Below are 23913 nucleotides of genomic sequence, written 5' to 3' on the forward strand. Positions count from 1 at the left end.
TAACCCGACCAGACGCAGAGACGCAGCCCGAGACTGAGAGGAATGAACAAGCACAGACTGTACAACTCTCTACAGACTCACACCGAGGCCGCTGCTACAAAAGTTGTTTGTTGTTGTTTGTTTCTCTAGGGTTTCTCTGTCAGAGGCGGATTTCTGTGCACCTGTTCTGAGCGTAGCGTCCTTGAGAGTTTTAAAGCTGCTGATTCAAACTACATAGACCAACTGTGTCTCATATAATCTGCAGTTACTATCTGCTCTCTACTGAGTCATATCCAGAGTTGCACAAAGGAAACAAACTCCTGGGCCCGAGTGTATACAGTGTTTTGCTCAAAATGAGTTCGCACCATTTGAAAGTGGCGACAAAACAAGTTATGATACTTCTTAAAGGACAGAAGGTGAGCCGAGGAACACTTTTGTTTTGTTTGCTCTCCATATTTTAGGTATATGAAGATTAAGCTGCGACGCATTTCTAAAGGCGCACTTGTAACTGTGGAAATAAACAACATGTGTTACACAATATACAAAACGCCCTGCTGGTAAACTGAGGGAGAAGTACGGAGCACATCAGGAATATATAATTAACAAATTGAATTTAGGATAAATGTGGGTTACATAAGACTAGATACTGGATACAAAAACAGACTGTATGAGAGACAGGCCACTTCTAGAAGTCACAAAGGCTACCGCTGGAAGAAGTATTCAGGTCTTTTACTTCAACAAATACAGCAATATAAAAGTTTCCAGCAAGAAAAACCCTACGTAGTGGAAAGTACATATGCATTAGAAGCAAAACAGCTGAAGTAGTGAAGTAAAACACCTGTTTAGTCTAATATTATCAGGTTTAGAGTGGGATGTTGTTGTTGTTTCTGCTGGAAGTTTGAAATAATTTATATCTAGCTTTATTTACAAGGCTAGCAGATAAAATTGAGGGCTCATCAGTATAGAAACTATATTTATAAACTCTATGGACAAAAGTATTGGGACACATCATGATTACAGCTTGTAAGATGTCCTGTTCATGCTGATTTGAGATATAAACATCAATATTTCCTCAAATTTTAGTGGGAGATTTTTCTTCCTAAGTGAGATGTGAAGAAAGTAGGTGGTCAGTTGTGGTAGCAAACTAGAGATAGAAAAATTTAAATCATATTCATGGATACAAAAAAAACCCCAAAGTGGCTATTGACAAAGTACTGTGGCCCGAAACATCGATTTGTCTTTTACCACAGAGCCAATCAGCGCCCTCGTTACATCATGTCTAGACTGGTAACTTGTCACATCCTGAAAAGGACCAAGGCAATTAGATAGCAAAGAGGTCAGACTTACATACAGTGGAGATTTAGCTCACTCAATAATGTGTTGGGCTGTGATGCAGAAGACTTAGGTTCAACTCCTGGTCAAAGCAGCGTTTTTTTTTTTCTTTTTCCTGAGGATTTTCAAACAGGGGGTGGGAGTTTGTGTGTGTGTGTGGGGGGGTACAGCGGCAATGGTGCTGGTTGGTAAATCCGACATTGATATAAATCAGCCACTGGGACAATGTTCAGAGTGCAGAACTGGGTGCACAGCACTCAATACACTGAACTGACACAGAACTGACACAGAACTGAGAAGTCACACTGCTGCATCTAACACGTACCTCCGCCCACCTTCTCCAGCCTCACTGACTGCAAAGACTAAAGAATACCATAAAACAACATATAGAGTATTTACAACGATAATTCCTATTCTATACTATATACTATCACTAATTTGTCATTTCTTCCATCAATTGCCACAGTACTGTGGTAGCAAAATGCACAAAAGAAAACTTACAATATATATATCACTACAGTACTGTGGCAACAAGAGGATAATGAGTTCATGGAACAATATCTGTGATTAGCTCTAGTACAGATGCTTACATTTGATTGGCTTTGTGGCAACAGACAAACCGATATTTTGTGTCACAGTACTGTGGCAGTAGACATTGCAAAAAAAAAAAAAATCAATGTTGAGACAAATTAAGTAAAAACCATCTCTGATGCATTTTGTAAGCAAAGATAACAATTTAAAACAAAGTAACCAATGCAATGATATTTATCCCAATATAAAACTATATTAAATTTGTCATTATTGTTTTGTATCCCAGACCCCTATTAGAAAAGAAACACTTGAACTCAACGTGTCCCAGTACTTTTGTCCATATTGTGTACCTTAAAAAGGTGAATTTAAGAAAGTATGTAGGAATCAAGAAAATACCCGTGGAGCTCTGAGGGTTAACAGAGTATATGAGTAAAAATACTTTACACACGCATATCCATATATAAATCATTGCAGTAGCAGGTAAAAGAAGTCCAGAGCTGGAAGGACTTATACGACCCTGTTTTATGAAGTCATCAGTGTCTCAGTATTCATGAGTCTTATTTTAAAGTCAACTCTGTTCAGTGCCAGGAATTCAATTTGGAACTCAGGACTCACTCATTCAACTCACAATCATAAGACATCTGCCTCCTTGTACTTACGGGTCATCTGTATCGCTCTCTGTCTCGCTGTCAGCCCCGCCCCTGTCTGTGGGAGGATTGTCATTGGTCGGGGGAGGGCATGACGGAGACCCTCGCTCTGCGTCAGGGGGGCCGGTCCGTCCGTCGCTCACGAGTGCCACACCGCAGCGAGGCTCTGGAACACACCGGACAGTGATATGGAAATGAGAGAAAAGCTTTACCTCATGGACATTCAACTGACACAAATAACCATGACGATCTTTATTTTATAACAATCTGCAACGTGAGATGACGTTCAATGTATATTCCACATTATAATGTTCCCTTTAAGGTTACCGCTGTAACTGAATCTCTGCATCACAACAGTCACCATTTTAGTCATTTGAGCAAGTCATTATGAGACACAGTTGACGCAGCAGTTTCGTTTTAAGTGTCATGTTTACAGCATTTACTAAGGCTAAAACTGTAAAATTAAACCAAAACCCAAGGGAAATGCTTAAGCAAATACCATATTTACACGCATACTAGTATTTGTATGAACGTTAAATTATTCCAGATTTGACAAAGGTCATGAAAACCGCATATTCCATCTGAATGCAGCATTAGTCAGTTAAGACATTCACGTTCTAAGTGCGTTCTTTGGACATCTATGCGGCACATTTAGAATATGTATATCAGTTGTGGTTTTTATTGCGCCTTGCAACACATGGTCTCTACAAACCAAATAGACAACACAATACTGGCGCGAGTAGCGATAACTTAACCAAAGACAGTAACACTTCTAGTCAAAACAAGAAACACACGTACAGTTGTATGTAAAAAAAAAAAAAAAAAGTGGCCTTTCCAATGCAAACCAGCATAATTAGGTGATTATTTTTAAAGACAAGATGTAAACTCAGTCTCTGTAAAATATAAAAACCATTTACAATATTAACAACAACATCAATGCATGGCTTATTTGTACTTTACAAACTAAACAAATATTTTAAAAAGAAAAGATCCACTTTTGCGACTGTACTTGTAAATGTTAAAGAAACGTTTAGATCATGGGTGCCAAACACATTCAGCCTAATATGGTTATGAGTGGGTCAGACCGATTAAATAACTAGAAGCACTCGGAGAGCGCAGACCTCCGCCAAGGCTGATCAGTGGGCCCCCCCGTGGGCCCCCCCACCCCCGATCACCCCCAAAAGTTAATCATTTCTTCCTTATCCCATTTCCAACAAACCCTGAAAATTTCATCAAAATCTGTCCATAACTTTTTGAGTTATGTTGCACACTAACGGACAGACAAACAGACAAACAAACCCTGGCAAAAACATAACCTCCTTGGCGGAGGTAATAACATATTAACCTATAAATAACTAGAAGCACTCGGAGAGCGCAGACCTCCGCCAAGGCTGATCTGTGGCCCCCCCCGTGGGCCCCCCCACCCCCGATCACCACCAAAATTTAATCATTTCTTCCTTATCCCATTTCCAACAAACCCTGAAAATTTCATCCAAATCTGTCCATAACTTTTTGAGTTATGTTGCACACTAACGGACAGACAAACAAACAAACAAACAAACAAACAAACAAACCCTGGCAAAAACATAACCTCCTTGGCGGAGGTAATGACAATTCCAAACTTTTCTCTATGTTTTAGAGTGAAAATATAAAACTACATTGTAAAAATGTTTACATCTACGATCTATCCTTTAACAATGTGAATAACATGAACCTGAAATTTATTTGGGAAAAATAAGTAAAATTTAAACAATATTATGTCTCAGGTTACTATTTACACATGTGCATCACAACTTACAGATCACAATTGATCTACAAATACATAAAACATTTAGTAACAGGCAGAATATTGTTAAAATTGAATTTTCTTCTCTTAAGACATTTCAGGTTGTTCATATTTATTCAGGTTATTCACATTTTTTTCCGAAATGATAGCTGTAAATGTTACTTTTTTTTACAATAAAACAAAGAGAAACATTTGGAGTTGTCATTATTTATAGGTTATTATGATATATGAGACTGAATTGGGCTTCATGTGGCCCCTGAACTAGAATGATTTTCACATCCTTGACTGATAATATCTTCTGTGTAATTTTTGCATTTTATAAATTCAGGCTAGATTGGATACTGTGGTGGGCCGGTTTGGGCCCACGGGCCATATGTTTGACACCCCTGACTTAGTGCATTATGTTGAGCTGTATTCCTATTTTGAAGCAGAATAATAGTGTGGTTCACAGGACGTTTTCTACTAGAATAATCCTGCCTCTGGGAGACTATCTCAGTTGGTATTCTCTTCTTTCCTGTTTAGTTCATGTACAAATAAATAAAATACAAAACAATGATGAAGGTTTAAAGAAGATGGGATGCTGTGAAAAGTTATCTAGTGCTTGAAAGTACTGATGTAGACATAAATATAGACAGTTACACATCCAGGTTTGAAAAATAGCAACAGTGTTCAACCCACAGTGCAACTAAAACTGACCAAAGTCCTAAAGGAAAGGTAAGTACTATTTTAAAGTAAAGCTAAAACCTACACCTGACAAAACAACAACCTCTGAGCTACAGCTACACAAGTTGTGAAATCCTCGTCCACCTGCAGATGTTCCACAAAAACAACGCAAAGAGCTTTTTTCTACTATTCCAGAATGACAGTGGACGGTGCCAGACCATTTCCAGTGCAGATGCAAGACTCGCAAAACAACACAAGTGGTCGAGCTTCTCTCCTTTTTTGATATTCTGACATGATAAACATCATGGTAATCAGTGGAATATTCTATTTTATTTGAGAATGAACAAAAACATGAACATTTTGAACATGTAAACAGTGTCTGAATGTTGTAAGTGCAGTGATTTCTGTTTATGAACACGCAAATGTTTGTTTTAATAATCACACAGATCTACAATACGGCATCTAGTTTAAACGACTGTATTAAATCCTTTTTTGCACCTTGGAAAATAAATGAGAACTCTTGTGTGAAACACCAATTTCGCTGATTGGACTCAGTTAAATGTTTTGGGAAGCACAGACTTGGCTCCGGGTTTATTCAACAATCACTTGAAGAAACCCAGGCCTGCATAGTAATTTGTGCTCTGTTTATTATGTAGCAGGGAATATGTTTTTATAATAAACATTTGTATACATTCAGGCATAGTCGGTGAAGTCACATCTCCGTGTTCTTCTCCCGGATTAAAAGGCTTAATGTTTTATGTAGAAAAAAGAAGCGGGGTCACTTTCTACCTTTGCTCTGATTGACAAGCTGTTGGCCATCGGCAGGCTGGGCAGCAGCTCCTGATTGGCTGGGCTCCAGGAAAGGGACGAGCGAATGCCAAGGAAACACTGGCACCGATCGAGGCTCCACGTTGGTCCAAACTGTGGGAACATAGAGGGAGAGAAAAGCAAGAGAGAGAGAGAGAGAAAAGTGAAATGTCATCATGTTTATCCAGCTCAGTTTCATAGACTATAGAGGGAAGGATGCGTCCTGAGAAATCCGACAGTATGCGATCATCAGCAGACGATGAGCTAACGCGCTACTAAAAACTATAAACCGCCTCGGGCCACAGACCGTGAATGGAGTTGTGTATTCGATCACCCACTCTGACCCCTCCCCGACATCCCCCAGGACAGTGGGAGATGGGGGTCATGTGGTCTATGAAGAGATGGGGTGAACAGGCGTTTTATTTGTATAGATTTAAGACTGTAGCTGCTTCACACAAAGTCACATTTGTTTACGGACGTGTTTTGCCAATATCAATTAATGCAGAATAACATCACAGCAAAATCAAACATCCACCCACAGGCAGCTTTCACAAATTTTACACCACTGCAGTTTTTCTTGTTTTAATGAAATTTAAGTAGTTAAAGGTCAGTTTCAGTGAATGACTGAAATGGAACAGGGTAAACAGGAAACTATCAAAGGTTTAGTTATTTTTCTGAAGGACTGAAAGGGACATTCAAATATTAAAAAAAGACCTAAAACTATCATCAGTATTTAGTATAAAGAGCTGTGAAGTTCTGCCAAAGTCGCTAATGTATTGGACCATACAGATATGACATGAATTTATTTACAAAGACAGGCTGGGAGACTTAAGTGATCACTAGAGGAAGTAGTGAGTCATTCTGATGGTCTCCCATGGTGACGAAAACTAACACCACAGGGCCTTTGACAAAAGCCTCATAAAGTGATTAGATAGGATGAGAACGATTAAGAAACAACTTTGAGAGTCAAAGAAAGTGTCTCGGTGATAAAAGCTAAATCACTGTAGTAGCTGTAAATGTACAGAATGGAGTTTGATGCTGAAATGTCAGCATTTCTTCTACACAGGTGAGTTTGATTCTGATCCTTATGAAGGTATAAAGTTATTATGGGATGTTATTGACTTTGCTAAGTTGCCATTTCTTGATCCATGGTTCAGACTAAACTGTGACAGTTCTGACCTTGATTGTTGGATTCCAAATAGATCTTTAGTTCAGCTACTGACAACACAAACCGAACAGAAAACAGAGGTGATTAGTGGTTTTACTGTGGCTGTTTTCAGTCTAAAAACAGAGCTAAGCTAACAGAGCTATTATGTAAACTATCACCTGATGCAGCACGTGAGGAAGCATTGTTAAAATATCTGTCTATGAGTTTTAGTTTGAGGAAGAAAACTTGTTGATACCATGATACAGATGTGTGTAACAATGACCTTTAGATTTTATTTAGTGACTGATACATTCTGTGGACACATAGTTAACTTGTTGGTGGTTTTGATCCTAAATGTGTTCTGGTCTGATGGTGAGAATTTGGAATATTGGATACCACACAGAACCACTTTAATATGGATAATAATTCGTCATATTATTTGCTTTTCTGGGGAATCAAACAGACTGTTTCAGTAGATAAATCAAAGATAAAGCACTGTCCAAACTTTCCTAATCCACTAAAATTAATTTAAAATGTTCCCAGTGCTAGTATAAGTGAGTCTTATTGTCTAGCTATTGTCTATATATTATAATAACTATAATTATATTTATATAGCACTTTTAAGTGTCTCACAAATAGGTATCAAGTACATAATCAAGAATATTATGTCCACACATACTAACAAATCGAGCATGATACCACAGATAAAAACAACCCGAAAACTGAAAATGCAAACGGATGTTATACAAAGGCCTGTATCAACTGATTATATCACAAAACCAATACAACTAATCTGATAAAAAGGTGAAGACTGTCTCAAACTTTGGAACCACATTGCAGTGATATCCCAAATAACTTAAAAATGCTGAATTTTAGTCAAATAATGACTAAAAATGCACCAAATCATGACCTGTCAGAAACATGGAATGACTTGTGATGGTTGTAACTACTCTACAATATACAAGAGCCAAGAAAAATGGTGATTTTGATCAAGATTATGAAGATTTACATATCATTAACCTACTTATTTTAACTTAACTTGCTAATGTTTCCCTGCAGCTATGGAAGCAAATAAACTTGACACTATCCTTTTGTAAAAAAAAAAAAAAAAAAACCTTGTTATAATATGCTTTGTGTTATTATTTTAACGTATTGCACATTGTTATCATAAAGGTACAAATGGAATTAATGAAGACAGACTATTAAAACCCAGCTTTCCTTCAGAGAAAATGTAGGCGTTTATAGCTTTTCACCAGGTCTGTACATGAACAAACGATGATCCACGGTGATGCTTTTGTCTGAGCAGAGTTTACACAGTTTTTACTCTCAGACTGCAGTCCTCCATGTACAGTTCACATCTGTCTGGTTGGAAATAAACCGACTGAACCCTACTTTGCAGCACTGCAATGTCCAGTTTCGGTTTCCATTAATAATTTTTAATAAAGTATTAAAACGCTCTATTTATATCCCCCCTCTTCACCAGCTTTGGCAGATCTAAAATGGAAATCCACACACTGCAGAGCTGGACAGTCATGTAAATACATCCTCATTGTGCTGTACGTCCACATACTGTTCCAGTAGTTCTCTTTTAAAGGCTGGTTCTTGGTGTCACATGGCTATTATCATCTGCTCTGACCTTTGCACTCTTTACTACTGGTCGTCTACGCTGATGTTTGCATTGGGAAGTGGAAGTTACAGAAACGCTTTGCACGCCAGCATTTTAAAACTGTCAATGCCAGAAATAAGTGAGTGACGATCAATGGACAGGTCATCCTTAGTTGTTAATGAAAATAAAAATAATAACCAAGCACAAGCGCTCCAGAACAGGTTTTCTTCTCTGTGTTTTAGGGTGTTTAATTAAATGTCTTCTATTTGGTCCAAATATGTTGAATATATATAGATTATATGGACAAAAGTATTGGGATACATTGATTTCAGATGTTTCTTTGCCAACAGGAAACCAGGCAACACACTAATAAAGAAAAATGGATTCATATAATTTTATATTGCAATAAATACTGCACTAAATGTTATTTCATCATTAGGGGTCATCTAGCTTATCCCACAGTCTACGGTTAAAAAATGCTTCATGTTTGCTTTTAATTTTTCGCCAGAAAATGATTTTGTTTTAATAATCTACCTCTGGATTGCTGAAATACTTGTCATGTTCTGATCATAAATAGTGATTTTAAACCACATGTAGCTCAGTCGTTCAGGAAAAATCAGAATCTACAAAAGTTTTTTTTAATTTATAAAGCAATTTCCATTTAGAAAATCTCAAAGTACAACAGAGAATTAGAAAACCACAAGAATTAAGGACTTGATGATGATGGACAGTAAAAATCTTAGAATATAATGGTAAGTGGAGTAAAAGCAGTTGCTACAACATCACAAAGATATGATGTAGATGGGGTGTGTCTCAATGTTTCTGTTCATATAGTGTACACTTGTAATATATACATTTTTAGGGGTTTTCTGCAGTATTTTCTCTCTTTATAGCTATTAATCAATAATAGAATTGAGAGGTTAATCAATAAAATAACATAACAAAGATAACATTCTACATTTTCTGTATTTTCAAGGCATCAAACTACTGTTAATTGGAAGTACTTTTTATCTATTTAACAGATTAGTTTTTATTATATTTTAGAGCAGGACAGAAAGACAGCAAACAAAACATTTCATTTTATTGCTAACATTTTACTTTGGTGTATGACAGTAAAGTCTCGGTATCTTTTTGCTCGTCTTCACCACAATACATATTCAGAGAGCATACGGTTACAGTGTTAACGTGGGTGAGATGCTCCTTCATTAGACTTACTAACGTACACTGTCCTGCTCTACTCACGGTATATTAATCAGTCCAGAACAAATCAATATTTGCTTGTGTTTGAGTAATGTTCGCTGAATACTAAAATGCCCAGCTGGAGAGAAAACAAATGAATTGCTCTTTGGTTTTAAAACTGCAAGTGTACAAAACAAAGCATAATTACTACTGTCTGTCATTTAATATTTTGTGTTCAACCAGTAACCCCTAGTTTCTGTGTTGTATTGTCTGTTGATGAAACAAATAAAGATAGGGTACAAAAAAATAAACCTGAAAGTGTACGGTAAGTGAACAGTGAAGCAGTCGTAGTGCTTCAGGTGTATTCCAGAGCTTTGTACTAACATTGTTGGTTTTCATGTGATTCGTTGACACTGAATGAAAAGATTAGCACTACTCTAGTCCTCTCAGATGCTCTCTAATCTGCCTTAAGATTCTCTAAACTTTTTAAAGACTTGCTGACACCTTGAAGAGGCAAGACTCCGGTATTCCTGTGAAGCACTGACATTGGTGAGCTGTGAAAATTTCAGAAGCAGAAACACTGCAAAGATACCCATCTGTCTCTGCTGGGTTTAGCCGAAGCGCTGACGGCGACGAGGAGTGCGAAGCAGCGGCGTTAAAGAAATACACCTGACGGAGCACACAGCTGTCTTTATGCCTCAAAGAGTAAATTTAGTTGGGTGAGCCGTGACCTTCACCAACTATCGCCGGAGAATTTTCCAAATAATTCCTCCTGTGGGTGCAGAGGTAATAACACTGCATCTAAGCACTTATCTCCTTCACTGAAGGCTGCAGATGTACTCAAAGAGAGCTGTAATGAAACTTGCGATGCTAATGCAGCTGCACTTGAGCTGGTCTATATTTAGTGGAGATCTCAGCCGTGGGGCCTCCGCTGCCTTCTGCCTCTGTTTGTTTCTGGGCCCGCTGTGGCTCTAGGTGTTTTTAAAAATGTATGGCACTGGAAACGTTACGCTACAGAGGCAGGTGGCTGTTAGCAGCAGAGCGAGGGATGTGAGAGAAAGGAGGGAGGGAGGGAGGAATAAAAACGCGCTCCGGTAATCAGCTCAGGCCTCAACGCTTTACTGCGCTAATTCTACCGGTGGAAACAGTGTATCCATGACAACACGCCAGCAATACGATTACTCCTTTTTCTGCTGAGAGGGATGAAACACATTCACATCACGCTGGACCTGCCCTTGATGCCCTGTCTGAGGCTGTTGATTGTCTGGAAGACTAGGATGAGTGTGTGCGTGTTAATGTGTGTTGAAGGAGTAGGTGTGAATGTCCTTGTTGCTCCCTCTGCGCTCCCTCCCTCTGTCTTGCATGTCTAGACATGTCAGTATTCTCACTCCTTTTAAAGTTTCAGTGAAACACCCTTTATCACTGTCTCACACACGAATATGGCTCATATGAAAGGGGTGACACCCCTTCTTTCACAGATACATACAAGCAAAACTCAGTGACTCTGACACCACTCACGCTGAGTTGCAGATTACGCACAATGAGCAGCAGGTCTGAGTGGCTGCATGAGCAACTGATATTTTAAACCTTTGGTGAGTGTTACGCCTCAGAAACCTGGTTTCATTTTAAGTCGACATTATCACTCAAGCACAAAAGCATTAGACGCTTAAAATTAAAGCAAAAGGATCATCATGATGTAAATCTGCTGCTTAAAAGGATTCGTCTGCTGCAAATGTCATATTTTCTGAATACAGACAGTAATTGAATAACACCCACTATGGTTATTACTCAGGTTTAGGTTTAGCATGAGCTGTGAAACTGCACTAAACAACCTATAAACTCCCAATATCTAACAAATCCAGCGCATTTATTACACTTTCAGTTTTCACATTTAGATGGTGTTATGTCAAAACGATACAAACTGAGTGTATTCTAAATGCAATCTGCCCTCCTTATTCATTTAGTCATTTCTGAGTTTAGCCATACTGTAATGTTGCAAGGTTGGCATGGAAACAAGCATACAGTATATGATGAACCCAAACACCTCTATTTCTCAGTAGGCAATTTTCACTATTCAACAGTGTTCACACAAAGCTGACAAAATAATTTTACAGTGGGTTTTCATGCAAGTAGTTACTTTGAAAGTGAAAGCACAGCATTACAAATCACTCTTTTTCATCGTCCCTAAAACAACTCAGTCTTCCATCTGACATTTAACATTTACAATCTGCAGTTTGCTGGTGGTATGATCTAAAAGTAATAGAAAGAGTGAATATACCCAGCATCTCTGTAAAATCACAATTTACATGGAGTCAAGACATCAAGAGGAGTGAAACATGAATCAAAAATGCTCATGAATACTTCTGTTTGTTGTCTTTTAATATGATATTAATGTAGGCAGTTTTCTATGCACCTATATCTGCTTTTATTCCTTTAACATGAACCTCTTCACTGTTCTGTATAAAACGAAACCTAACTAAATTACTGTGGGACACAACAGAGATACAGGAATTGTAACTTCATGTTACTTCCTCTTGCTATATATTATCTATACAAATGTGGATATTTTTATTAAAACTCATCTGTACATGGAAGTTGTAGTCAATCAAGCCTCAAATTCTGTAAAACTGACAACACAACGCAGTGAGTAAATACACAGCTCCTTCTTTTTTGCCTTGACGGGTATTTTTTCTTCCTCAGTTACACAGAAACTGATGAATCTAAGTAGATGACTGACTCGAATGATTGAATGTATCAAGGATCACAGAGCTGCAGCACCATAATACCATCATGATAGTCACTACTCCGACTTTGTAACAGAAACACCTTCAGAAGCTTAGGGTTCAGCTTAATGCAACTCAGAATGAAATGTACAGCCAGCTTCACAATAACTGTAACTGAAAACACGCTGTTAAGAATAGGCTTAAGAGGTTTAAGGATGAAGGAAAACCAATGAGCAGAGAATGAAAGAGCAGGAATGTTCTCAAAGTCTTGCCTTGCTAACCATCTAAAACAGTGGATTATGAGGTCCTCTGAATATGGTTACTTTCTTACTCTACCGGCAAACAATAGTAAAGTACACACAGTACATGAGTCATAGCAGTAGTGCTCTGAGGACACTCCTGCAACCCTAGAGAGAGAATGAAAGTGAGAAGTACGAGGCTGGAGTACATAAGCTACAGCATCCTTTCCTGCTTTACAGTAAAAGTGTAGCTCAGCAGACTCTGTGTCTGACAAGAACAAAGGTCGAGATCATAATGACAATACGATGTCTTACCGGTCCCCGGACGTCCCATGATGATCTGCTTGCGCGGGGCAGGGTGTGGCGACTCAGCTGGCAGTATTAGTGGTAGCAGGGCAGTTGGCGTGGGGTGGCAGGCGACGGGCTGAGGCAGAGACCCCCCGGAGGCGTCCTGGTGTCCCTCGGGTTTACGCTCCCTCTCCCTGCCCCCGGAGCCAGAGGAGGACAGGACGGAGCCTGTGGAGGTGGACAACGACCCAGGGGTGGCAGGGCTGGACAGGGCAGCGTGGCCCGTGGAGGCCGGAGTCAAGGACTGCAAAGAGATTTGACATGTCCACTCATTTATTTATTTTACAGGGACAACACAGTGAACACAGTCAGAAGACAAGCATGAAAACTGCAAACACAGTAAATGTACAGCTTTCATTAATAAAGCATCACAGATTGTTCAGGGGATATTCCTCCTAAAATGTCTTTTTTATTAATTGTTTGAGTTTATAGTTTAATATGAAGAACAGAGATGAACACCAATGGTATATGTGCCCCTTCTTTGATTGTCTTTTATGCTCATTTACTGGACATTTGACCTTAAATTGTTTTCACTTAAAACCACGTGATTTTAAGTTCCTTTATTGCATTTTGGGACCTCTGTGAATTTTCAAGTTGGATGTAAAAAAAAAAAAAAGTAAAAAAAAAAAAAAAAAAAGAAAAGTAATACATAAATAAAGATTATTATTATTGTATTCTCTGGAATTTTTTCACAATATTTTATTCAATAGAGAATGTGACACCATTGGATACTGTGTGTGTTTTTAAATTGTTACCATGACGACCAACTTTAACTGCACTTAAAAAATTTGAAGTGTTTCTAATCTTCTAAACTATTGGTTAATATAATTTATTGTTTGAAATTCTGTCTTTTGACTTGCATTTATTATTGTGACGTGTGTTGCTGATTTCTTGGCCAGGTTGCCCTTACAAATGAGAGCTTAACCTCAATGGGTCTTACATGGTTAAATAACGACTAAATAAATACATACAGAAAATAAATATCATAACTGCATAGTCTCTGGAAATACACACAACAAAATGGCTCCAGCTCACCAGCCCTTAACTTTAACTGTGAAAAATTTTACATCTGTATTTACTCTGATTACTGTTGGTTTCCCAGAGTTAACAGCCATTTATGGAGAAAGTTGCATCCAAATTTAGACTGATGTGGTATTTTACAGGTGCCGTTCTCCTAGTTACTGTGTTAATTTATCTGTGAAGAGCTTCAGGGACTAAACGGCTGGCACAGTTTAAGACTAGTCTACGCCTTGATATCAAGATGTACCATTAGCCGTATGGGCTCACACTGCAGCAAGCATTATGAATATTTAAGCATTTGTACAAGGGAAGACTAATAGCAGTGATACAGTAGATGTGAGGCACCATTTAAGTGTATAATTAACTAAAAGTCAATACTATCATAGCAAATGTTCGAAGATAGCGTCTTCTCAAAACACTCTTGTAGTCGCTCACTTAGCCAATGACATAATTTTGTCTTTTTGCAGAAATGGTTTCATAAAAGGCAACATTTGCTTCTGATTCTGGGTAACGGTAACTGTTGGGAAGCCAAGCAGACAGCCATTATTCTCTATAGAGGAATAAAGTACAAACTGCTCAGAGCTGTCGTTAGAACTGACATCCGGAGAGATTCACATATAGCCATTACACTTCAGAGGCAAATATTGTATTTTTTTTTTATCCACCTGCATTTGTCTGACTGCTCTGGTTACTTTCTACATTACAGTTTTTGACTGATTGTGACAAGTAAGGTGAAAATTAGCTTCAATCTTAACTAAATAAATGCCTTAAAACCATTTTTGATGCACCACCAACAGTATATATAATAAAGTGTATATAAAGCACTTCAAATGGGCTCAACCTAAAAACATATATAGTGGTAAAATACAACATACACATGAATGCAGCAGTAAAATTAATTAAAAACATATATTCTAGTAAAACACTGCCAGGGACCATTTTACTACTTTTACTCATATGGTATTCTCACAAAATTTGCACTTTTACTTAAATAAAAGATCTGAACGTTACATCCATAACTCCATTTATGGTAAATTTTCAGTAAATAGAAAATCAGACATACTTTATGTGGAAATTTCCTTACCGAGCTGGAGGTGACCAGGACCAGTGTGGATGTGGGGTTGCGAAGGAGAACTGCCCCATTAGTGGTGGCCCCATTGATGGGGACGGGAGCCTGCAGACCTGGGGGGGCAGTGTGTTGGGGCTGGCTGTGCTCCCTGGACCTGCCCCTCTCTCTTCGTCCTAAGGGCCCATCAGAGAATTTGGCCAGGGGGACGTCTGGGTTGCGAACAATGACGGGGGAGTCGCGCAGGGGCACGATGCGGCGTGGGGATGGTTCTTGTGGCAGCGGAGAAGGGGGAGTGGGGGACACCAGCATGGGCGGGGGTGTGGATGCGGCAGATGATGGTGGCCTGCTGGTGGCACTACGGGGCCGGGGGAAGGAAAGTGAGGAGGGAGTTGTGGGTTGACTCTGGGGGGAGAGGACTCTGAAGGCGGCGGGACTGTGGCCCAGAATTGGGTCTCCCACAACTCCTCCTCCCACACCCACCAGCTGCTGCTCAGGTTTGGTCTGGTAGTCCTGGACTGTGGGCAGTGGAGGAGGTGGGTGGGAATCGAGTTTCCTTTTGCTGGGGCTCATGGGAACTGTGAAAGTGAGGTTGGTCTGGAAAGTAGGTACAATGCCGGACAAGTGGCGTTCTCGCTCAATGCCTGGTGTGCTCATCTTTGTACCACTGAGCTGGCGGTGGCGGCGTGGAGTAAGTGAAGCCGGAGGGGTGATTGGGCTGAAATTAGCAGGGCGGAAGCCGAAGAGCGGAGAAGGTGAAGGTGACGGGGTGGGCGAGAAGGGCGACTGGTTTGAGATTGGGGAGAATGAGGGTGTGCCTGAGCGCGAGCCCCCCAGAGAAACCAGCATGGTCGCTGCCTCACACTCATCGAAGTCGAAGCGGGAGAGGTCTTGGGGGAGCAGGGAGGGGAGGACCAGGCGAGGGCGAGAGTCTGCTCCACGGCTGCTGGTCTCACTGCTTTCCCGTGAAGTCTCATCCCAGTCAAACTCAGAACTGGCTCTCCCACCGCTCAACCTGAGGTCAGATGGTGTCAGAGTCCCTGTGCTGCTGGCTCCTCCTCTCTCCCGTGCTCCTCCACTGGCCTCCATTTCCTTGGTCCTCATTGAGAGGTGTCTAGAGCAGTATCCTCGGCGCTGGGACTCTTTGGAACAGCCCTCCCTAGAGCACAGCCTCCTCCACTGCTTCCCATTGAACTTCTTGCGGATTCCTGTGGGTGTGCACACCACATCTCCCTTCTTATATTTCTGCTGGGCAGCTGTGAGCGGGGTACGGGAGCGAGAGGAAGAAGAAGAGTTTGACCCTGACCCTGATCCACCAGCGCCTGCTCCTCCTCCAGAAGAGCCTCCTCCTGAGGCCTTCTCAACTCTGGAGGAAGGAACGGTGGAGGATGAGATTGGAGGGAGCGGGGGCAGCTGGGGGGTTGTGATGACAGTGGCGCCAACTGCAGCAGCTCCTGGGTCGAGGCCAAGCAGGACAGGTGAAGGAGGGGGGTGGGAATTCAAGGCAAGGTGTGCCGGGGGGATTCCAATGCCCCGCACCACTGAAAGGTGGGGATTGAGGTAGCCTGTCGGGGGCTTCGATACAATGTGGCGGTGCTGTGGGATTGCCATGGGTTTCGCCCCTGGTATGATCGCCCCCATTGGGACCATGTTGAAGTGTGACACCTCCATGTCTTCTTCAGGAGTCAGTGGCATGTATGAATGGTGCTGCTGCTGCTGCTGCTGTTTGGCGCAGTTCTCCCGCTCTCTTTCCTGTTTCCTCTGCAGGTCCCGCTCCCTTTCAAGGTCTTTCTCCATCTCCCACTCCCGGCCAGGAGCCAAGCTGAGGACTGAGGCTGGCGTTACTGGAGATGTGATGTGTCCTGCAGTAGAGGAAACAGGTACCATACCAGGGTAGGGCATTCCTCTCCCCAACACTGACCCCACAGAAGGTCCCATCCCACGGCTCAGACGACACACTTCCTGCTCCACATCTATCTCCTCTCTGTCCTCCCGCTCCCTCTCCTTATCTCTAACCCCCTCCTCTCCTTCTCGTCCTCCTCCTGAGGGTAGATCCAGGTCCCAGGGTGGTACCAGGAGTCGGAGTGTTTGTCGGGACACCCACACGGCTTGAGTAGCGCTAGCTGCCCCCCTGCCATCCTCCTCCTCATCCACAGATTGAGGTCTTTCATCAGAGAGCAGGACACGATACCGGTTGGCAACGGCAGGATGTGTGTCCACCTGTGTGACCACGCCTTCTCTGTACCACTGCCAATGACCCTCGCTGCCCTCTTCATTGCCGAATGGGACGCACACACGGGTGCCGATGGCTATTGGGTGGACACCCGGTGGTGGAGCATCTAGGATAATGTCCACAACACCAGGAGGACTGTCATGTCGATATGGATAGCGGCACAGTGTCTTCTCACCATTGAGTTGGACCTCCAGGTTTCCGTATTCACCACTGACCTTACGCACCACACCAGCACGAAACACTAAATCAGAATCGTCCCTCCTATCACGCCCTCCATTACCATCCTCATCACTCTTTCTCCTGAGCTGTCGGGCGAGAACGCGTTGGTTTTTCAGGCCTTTGGCAAGGGCGTCGGACAACATGTCTGGGAGGCTAGATGGTGCAGACATCGGCGTGTCAGTGACAACCTCGAGGTCAGCTGAATGCTCGCTGGCAGTGTCGGTGGAAGAGCATCGGGGCAGCGGACTGGGCGACACTCGGTCTACACCTTCACCTCCACCTGGTCTTTCCCTCTCCCCTCCCAGCAATAAAGTTGGGGGTCCTGGGGAGCCTTCCTGAGAAGTCTCCCTGCCAGCAGCGGTCCTGCTGTGGAAGTCATCCATCAGCCTTCTGTTCTGAGAGTCCAGACCTGTTGACCCCTGGTTGATGACCCCACTGCTCAACGTGAGAGGAGGGGGTGTGCTGGGGCTGGGGTTGTTATGGTTGCCAGCAGCGGTAGACGAGCAATGTTCAGAGGTGTACTTCTTTTTTGGAACACGGGCCTTGAAGGTGGCGGTTTTCCTGCTGGACGCGGGGTTTGGACTGTTGTTGGCGCTCGGCGTACTACTATTACTACAACTGCTACCACCGCTATCACTGTGGCTGCCCCCACTCATAGTTGACCTCCCAGATCTATCATCTGAGGACTTCCCAGAATCCATCTCTGAAAAACCTTCTCTATAAAGCCCCTCCCCCTCTGAAGTGTCCCGCAGTCTAATTGGCTCCATCTGGGAGGAGTCTGAGTGTGAATTTGCAGAAAAAGAAGATGAGGGGGTTTGGTTTTGCGGGGATCTGCTTCTGTCTCTGTTCTCGTCTGAGTCTCTCTTCTCGCCTCCTTCTGGGGCGTCCCCCACCCCACGCCGCTTCCCCCCTTTGGCCCGGGTAGACGGGGGAGAGCGCCGGCCTTGCTTTTTTATCGGCTTCATCTTTTCATGTAGCTTTTCCTCTCCTCCAAACAAGTCTTTTTATTTATTTATCCCAGAGATTCTCCTCGGCGTTCCTCTCTTGCTTTGCCTTTTTGTTTTTTCTCTCCCTTCCTTTCTTTCTATTTTCCTCCTCTGCCGGGGCCTCTCTCTCTCATCTTGTCTCGTCTTCGTTTCGCGACTTGCCCACCTTATTCCACAGACTCTGAAAGAAAGAGAACAGGGAGTGTGGGTTACTCATGTGGCAAACACAATCAGACATTCACAAAGCCTATTCACCGCACAAGACAGCAACTAACTGCAAGGCTTTGAGAATAAAATCACAGACTGTATTGAAATCAAACATCTATTAAAACAGATGAGATGGGTGGAGACCTTGTTGATTGATAGATCTCAGTATGTCAGAGTAAATCCTTCAGTGTCCTCCCCTATTATCACCCACACCAGGGCCCCAAAAGGGAAGTTTAATTATTTACCGTTTACACAAATGAATGAGGGGTTAAGTCAATGTTAAACTGGCTGACGATAGTTAGTCTGAAGATGAGACATTATGCTGCAGATGGGATGAATGAAATTACTTTTTTTTGGCTAAATTCAAGAAAAACAAAGAAATGAAGACATTATAACTAGTAGCAATTAATGATTACTGTGCTGAAGTATATGGGAGAGTAATTGATGAAAAGCTACCACAGAATTCAGTCGCAAATGTCACTGACAGGAAAAGATTACAGCAATTATACTGAGTAGAGATACACTGTTCGCTTTATCAACCTCCTGCAAACATAATCAAGTTGTTATTGCTGTTTTTCTGAATGTTGTATTTTCTGATTAAGACGTACAGATTATTCTGATATTATTCAGGTGTTAGGTGCTGAAGCAGTTGGGGTTTTTACCACAATTTGCAACAAAATCAGCCTCTCAGTGTGTTTATAGTCAGTTTTGTGTGTGGTAGACAAAAGGAAAAGCATCATTTCTGGTCAGAAAGAGGAACACGCCCAGTTTTAAACAATATAAATGGTTAAGGATATCAATAGGTTTCTGGATATGTGAACATCACAATTTATACAATAAACAGTTTAATCAAATAAGCAAAAGACAATTTATCAGATAGGTACTGTGTAAAATATGCAAAATGGAAGTCATTACATTTGACGTTTTAGTTAACTGTTATATTAGTTTAAAGGGCTCATATTTTGCTAAACCCACTTTTATTAGTCTTTGGTTCATTTATTTGTGTATTTGGACCCTAATAGTTCAAAAAGTTTGAATTTGAACCCTCCAGGTGCTGAGAAGCTATCTTTATATTCATTTTGGCAAAAATCAAGTGGATTTCTACAACCCATTTTAATTCCTGCTTAATTTGTTACATCTATAACTAGCTACGTCACAACATTTGCACATATAAGGTCAAGACTTCCGACGAAGATTTCGACATAACTGTTTTTCAGAAGCAGTGGTTGTAGTAAAAACTGAAAATATGTCCAAACTTCAAGCCCATTACCTAAAATGTTCAGTTGTTGGTTGTATAAACGAACTCAAGTGGCTGAACGGGACAGAGCAGAACAGTCAACAACCTGGAGGGGGTGGGGTGTGAAGTGGCTCATGTCCATTTAAAGGGCCACTGCTCAAAATGACCTTTCTGGTGTCATTACTCAGAAATAGGGTTGAAGATGAACCTGTGGAGTTGAATTAATGAAGAATTCAGACCCAAGCAGAGCATTTACAGTTTATGTAGACCACAGGGAAATGTTCTAAAATGCATAATTCCATTTTTTTTTAAAAGTTAAATATCACACCTTTAAGTTTGTATGTTTCAGTAGTAACAAAATCACCATGTTCCTTGACAACCAAGCTAGTAGACTCAAATCACAATATTCTCACATTACTCGCAGTATGACTTTTTCACCAAAGCCTGGAGCTCTTGGGCAAATGCTGCAATGCCAAGAATGGGCTCATTTTTGACCTGCCCCGAAGAAGAAAACACATAAAACTGTATTTTTCTTACAACTTCCTCTAACACAGACAATAATAAACAAAACTAACTAATATTAGAAGTAGGGCTAGACAAAAAAATCTAATTAATTGGATTAATCAAGGTTTTACTTTCATGAATAACATCTAAATTGCAGAACTGAGGTAATTCCTCTTCACACGTCTCTTGTTCGACAAAATTTCAAGATGAAGCCTGTTTGTTTCTTATTCTAAAATAATTAAGAGTACATTTCTTTGGTCAAATATGGCAAATAGGTTTATGAAAGAATGTTTTAGTTTTATGAAGTACATTTTTGTTTTGTCTTCATTTGTTTGAACTAGAACACAATTCATTTAAATTGTAAATTTATCATTATATATATATTTTTTAAAAATCAAGATTACAGTTGTTTTGTGACTGCAGGTGTCATTAAAAATAAAATCCAGTAAATGCACTGCGTGTAATTTTTGAGTTAGCGGCCTCGGAAGCAAAAGAGAAAAAATATGTAACGGATGGCTTTGGTAAAGTGTCACAAGTTCACGGGAATTGTCACTTTCACCAGCACGGCCATGGAAATCTAGACAGAAATCATGTTTCCAGAGGAGATTTATTAACATTACATTGGATCCCACACACTATATAGACAAAAATGATTGGGCTGCATTGAATTCAAGTATTTAACTGTGAACACGAGCCTGGGCTACAAAATATCACAAGTTCTAAATGTCATAATATAATTTTATATTGCGATAGATGTCAAAAAATATAATTTTTAATTCATCTTTTAGGTTAATTCTTTTTACACTGTCTGACAAAAGGCTTTATGGTTTGTTTTTACGTAATTTTCCTTAATAAGAAATTTTATAATTATTTTGTTCCACTAGATTTCTGAAATATTTGTGATATTCTGACCATGAACAATCATGAAAAAACACATGTAACCACCTGGTTTGATCAAATCTCACTCCAGAAGAAAATACAACCTTTAGACTTCATATATAGAAATAGAGATGTTTTGTGATAACTTTTGACAACTGACATGAACATTTTTTAGTGCTGTAATATTTCAAATGAACAGGAATGGGGAGTTCTGCAAGTAGATATGAGATTTGGGTCCATATAGTTTATATTTATTTCACTCTGAAGAAATAGCAGCAAGTAATGTTTGTCGAGTCCAATGAAATAAGACAATGCACCGAAAGAAATCACACATTTCTTTGCTTTTCAACCATGAGAAACTTATTGTACTGAAGAATCTCTCTCACAGTATTATATACAACACCGGCAATGTCACTTTTTTTATATTTTACAGCGGAAATTTTACATATTAGGCCTATACTTTTAAAATAACACTCGCATTTTAAGTTTAGAAATGTATTCAATGATAAATGATGCACCGTCGTACTAGAGTAGTAATGAATATGACTCATCTTTACAAATTCATTACACATTAATTCATTACATAACAGGTTCTACTCACATTACACAAGGCTCACATCCATACCAGGTACATACTGAAAACAGGACAACATATTGTAGGGTAAACACAATGTAGGCTCGCAACACAGTATGGAAATAGTGAGGAGCACTTTGCAATTTGCCCAGACAAGCCTTTTTGCATGCACTCAGCACTCACACACACAGTTTTACGCACACATACACACTACTTCTTGGCCGGGGCAGTAGAGGCGGGGGAATTCCTTCTTCGCTTGCATACTGAAACCCTCCCTTTCTCTCTCTCTCTTTCTGTCTCTCTCTCTCTCTCTCTCTCTGTGGCGACCTTTATCTATGTATTTCAAAGCAGACTCAATCCGCCCCTACAAACTCCATTTCCTGTGGAAGACCATTACCTAACTTCCCGTTACTTTATTCCTCCCTCTCTGTCGTTTGCTACTATTACACTTTCATTCTTATCCCCTGCCTGCTTCTCTCCTCTGCCTCTAATATCGATTTCTACCTCTCATCTCTCCTTTCCTTGCACTTAGTCTCTATCCTTTTCTTTTTTGTGCTGCAGTCATCCAGAATAGCAGAGTTGTCCTCAAATAATTGTTATTCCACACCAGAGTCATTCACTCCAAGCCACGCCAGAGTCATTCAGAATATTGCCTGTTCTACACGGGACTCATTCACAGTTCTATCTGTGTTTAGAAAGTAAAACAGATTGATTTTTCTGACTTGTTGAACACAGTGCTGTTGTCATTTAACTGGTTTGTTTGCTGAGTGTCTGATACGCTCGGGACTCGCCTCCGGTCCTAGCTGCTGCCTCATTTCTTCCAACACATGAGTCTCCACAGATCTGTGAGCACCAGAAAGATGTAACAAGTGTGTAAGAGGCAGAATCAAAACAGTCCTAAACTTCTCACCCCGGCTCTGATATTCACTGTCAAAAATGTTTCTGATTGATGTTTTCCAGCCACCGCTCAGCATGTCTGCTTGTCAGTGTCTGTTTGTCTGTCTGTTAACGTACATGTCTGCGAGTCTGTCGCTGCTTCTACATCCGTCCTCCCACCAGTCTGTTTCTCTCTCACTGTCTGCCTCTGTCTTCTCCCTTTTGCTGCCTTTCTGTTTGTCTGTGAAGGCTTGCATTCATTCAGATCCTTTTAATATCTGCCACATCATATCGGCTGGAGAGAAATCCATTTTCAGAGACGAGAGCTGCCTGTCTCAAGGCCACACACACACAGCAAACATCTATGTGATGATAGCTGATAGTGCACACACACGCCTGGAGAGAGCTCACAGCCATCTATGTAAATCCCTATTTAGGACAGACAGCCGTAGAGCAGCCTCCATAAAATAATTTGGCATCCAGCCTTACTTGGTCACGATAGAGGTATGCTACGTGTGTTTACTCAGTAGTGAACTGTGTACAACAGCTGGTGTCAGAGTCATGGGCCTAATGATAACAGCTTAAAGACAAACTGACGCAAGTCACACTCTTCTTTGTGAAATATGGGGCAAAAAGGCCCGTATGGGAGCCATAGGAGGCCAGTGCCCCTTATAGGGTTACAACAGCGTGGACCTTCCCTAACATTATGAGGCAACATTAATGTGAAATCCATTTGCAGGGCATCAAAACTAAGTAAATGACTTCTCATTTTATACAACTTTTATCTTTAAGCTTTTTTAGTGCTTGATCTGCTCAAGCTATAACATATTTTTGGACATAGAACTGTTATTACCAGTGCTATTATCAGTTCTTACCAGTTACCAACAACTTTTCCCCAAACTTATGCAAATTGCTTTAACACAGACAGCGCCTACTCCCTCTGAAAACCAAAGGGAAAATTATGAGGAAAATGAAATGAGGAAAATTCCAACTAAATAATGTAAGAAATTACATGTTAACAGGTCTGACAAGTGGGTGAAGATGTGGCAAATGTATACGCAACAGTGTGATAACACACAATTTTCATTAAGTGGTGTAAAAAAAATACTGCTACAGTCAAATACT

The 23913-nt window shown here is 40.8% G+C and overlaps 1 protein-coding gene across 1 annotated transcript in view; it reads right to left on the reverse strand.

The window, feature by feature from the left end:
- cica (capicua transcriptional repressor a) overlaps positions 1–23913 on the reverse strand; it is a 62880-nt gene that overhangs the window by 36974 nt on the left and 1993 nt on the right. The window contains exons 2-5 of the mRNA XM_030147743.1: positions 15092–18692; positions 12955–13231; positions 5728–5859; positions 2502–2655 (exon numbers count right to left, since the gene is read on the reverse strand). Coding sequence (XP_030003603.1) covers positions 2502–2655; positions 5728–5859; positions 12955–13231; positions 15092–18490 — 3962 coding nt within the window. The 5' untranslated portion in view covers positions 18491–18692. The remainder of the gene's footprint in view (positions 1–2501; positions 2656–5727; positions 5860–12954; positions 13232–15091; positions 18693–23913) is intronic.

The sequence above is a fragment of the Sphaeramia orbicularis genome, chromosome 11 (assembly GCF_902148855.1).
Source record: "Sphaeramia orbicularis chromosome 11, fSphaOr1.1, whole genome shotgun sequence".
Classification (NCBI taxonomy): Eukaryota; Metazoa; Chordata; class Actinopteri; order Kurtiformes; family Apogonidae; genus Sphaeramia; species Sphaeramia orbicularis.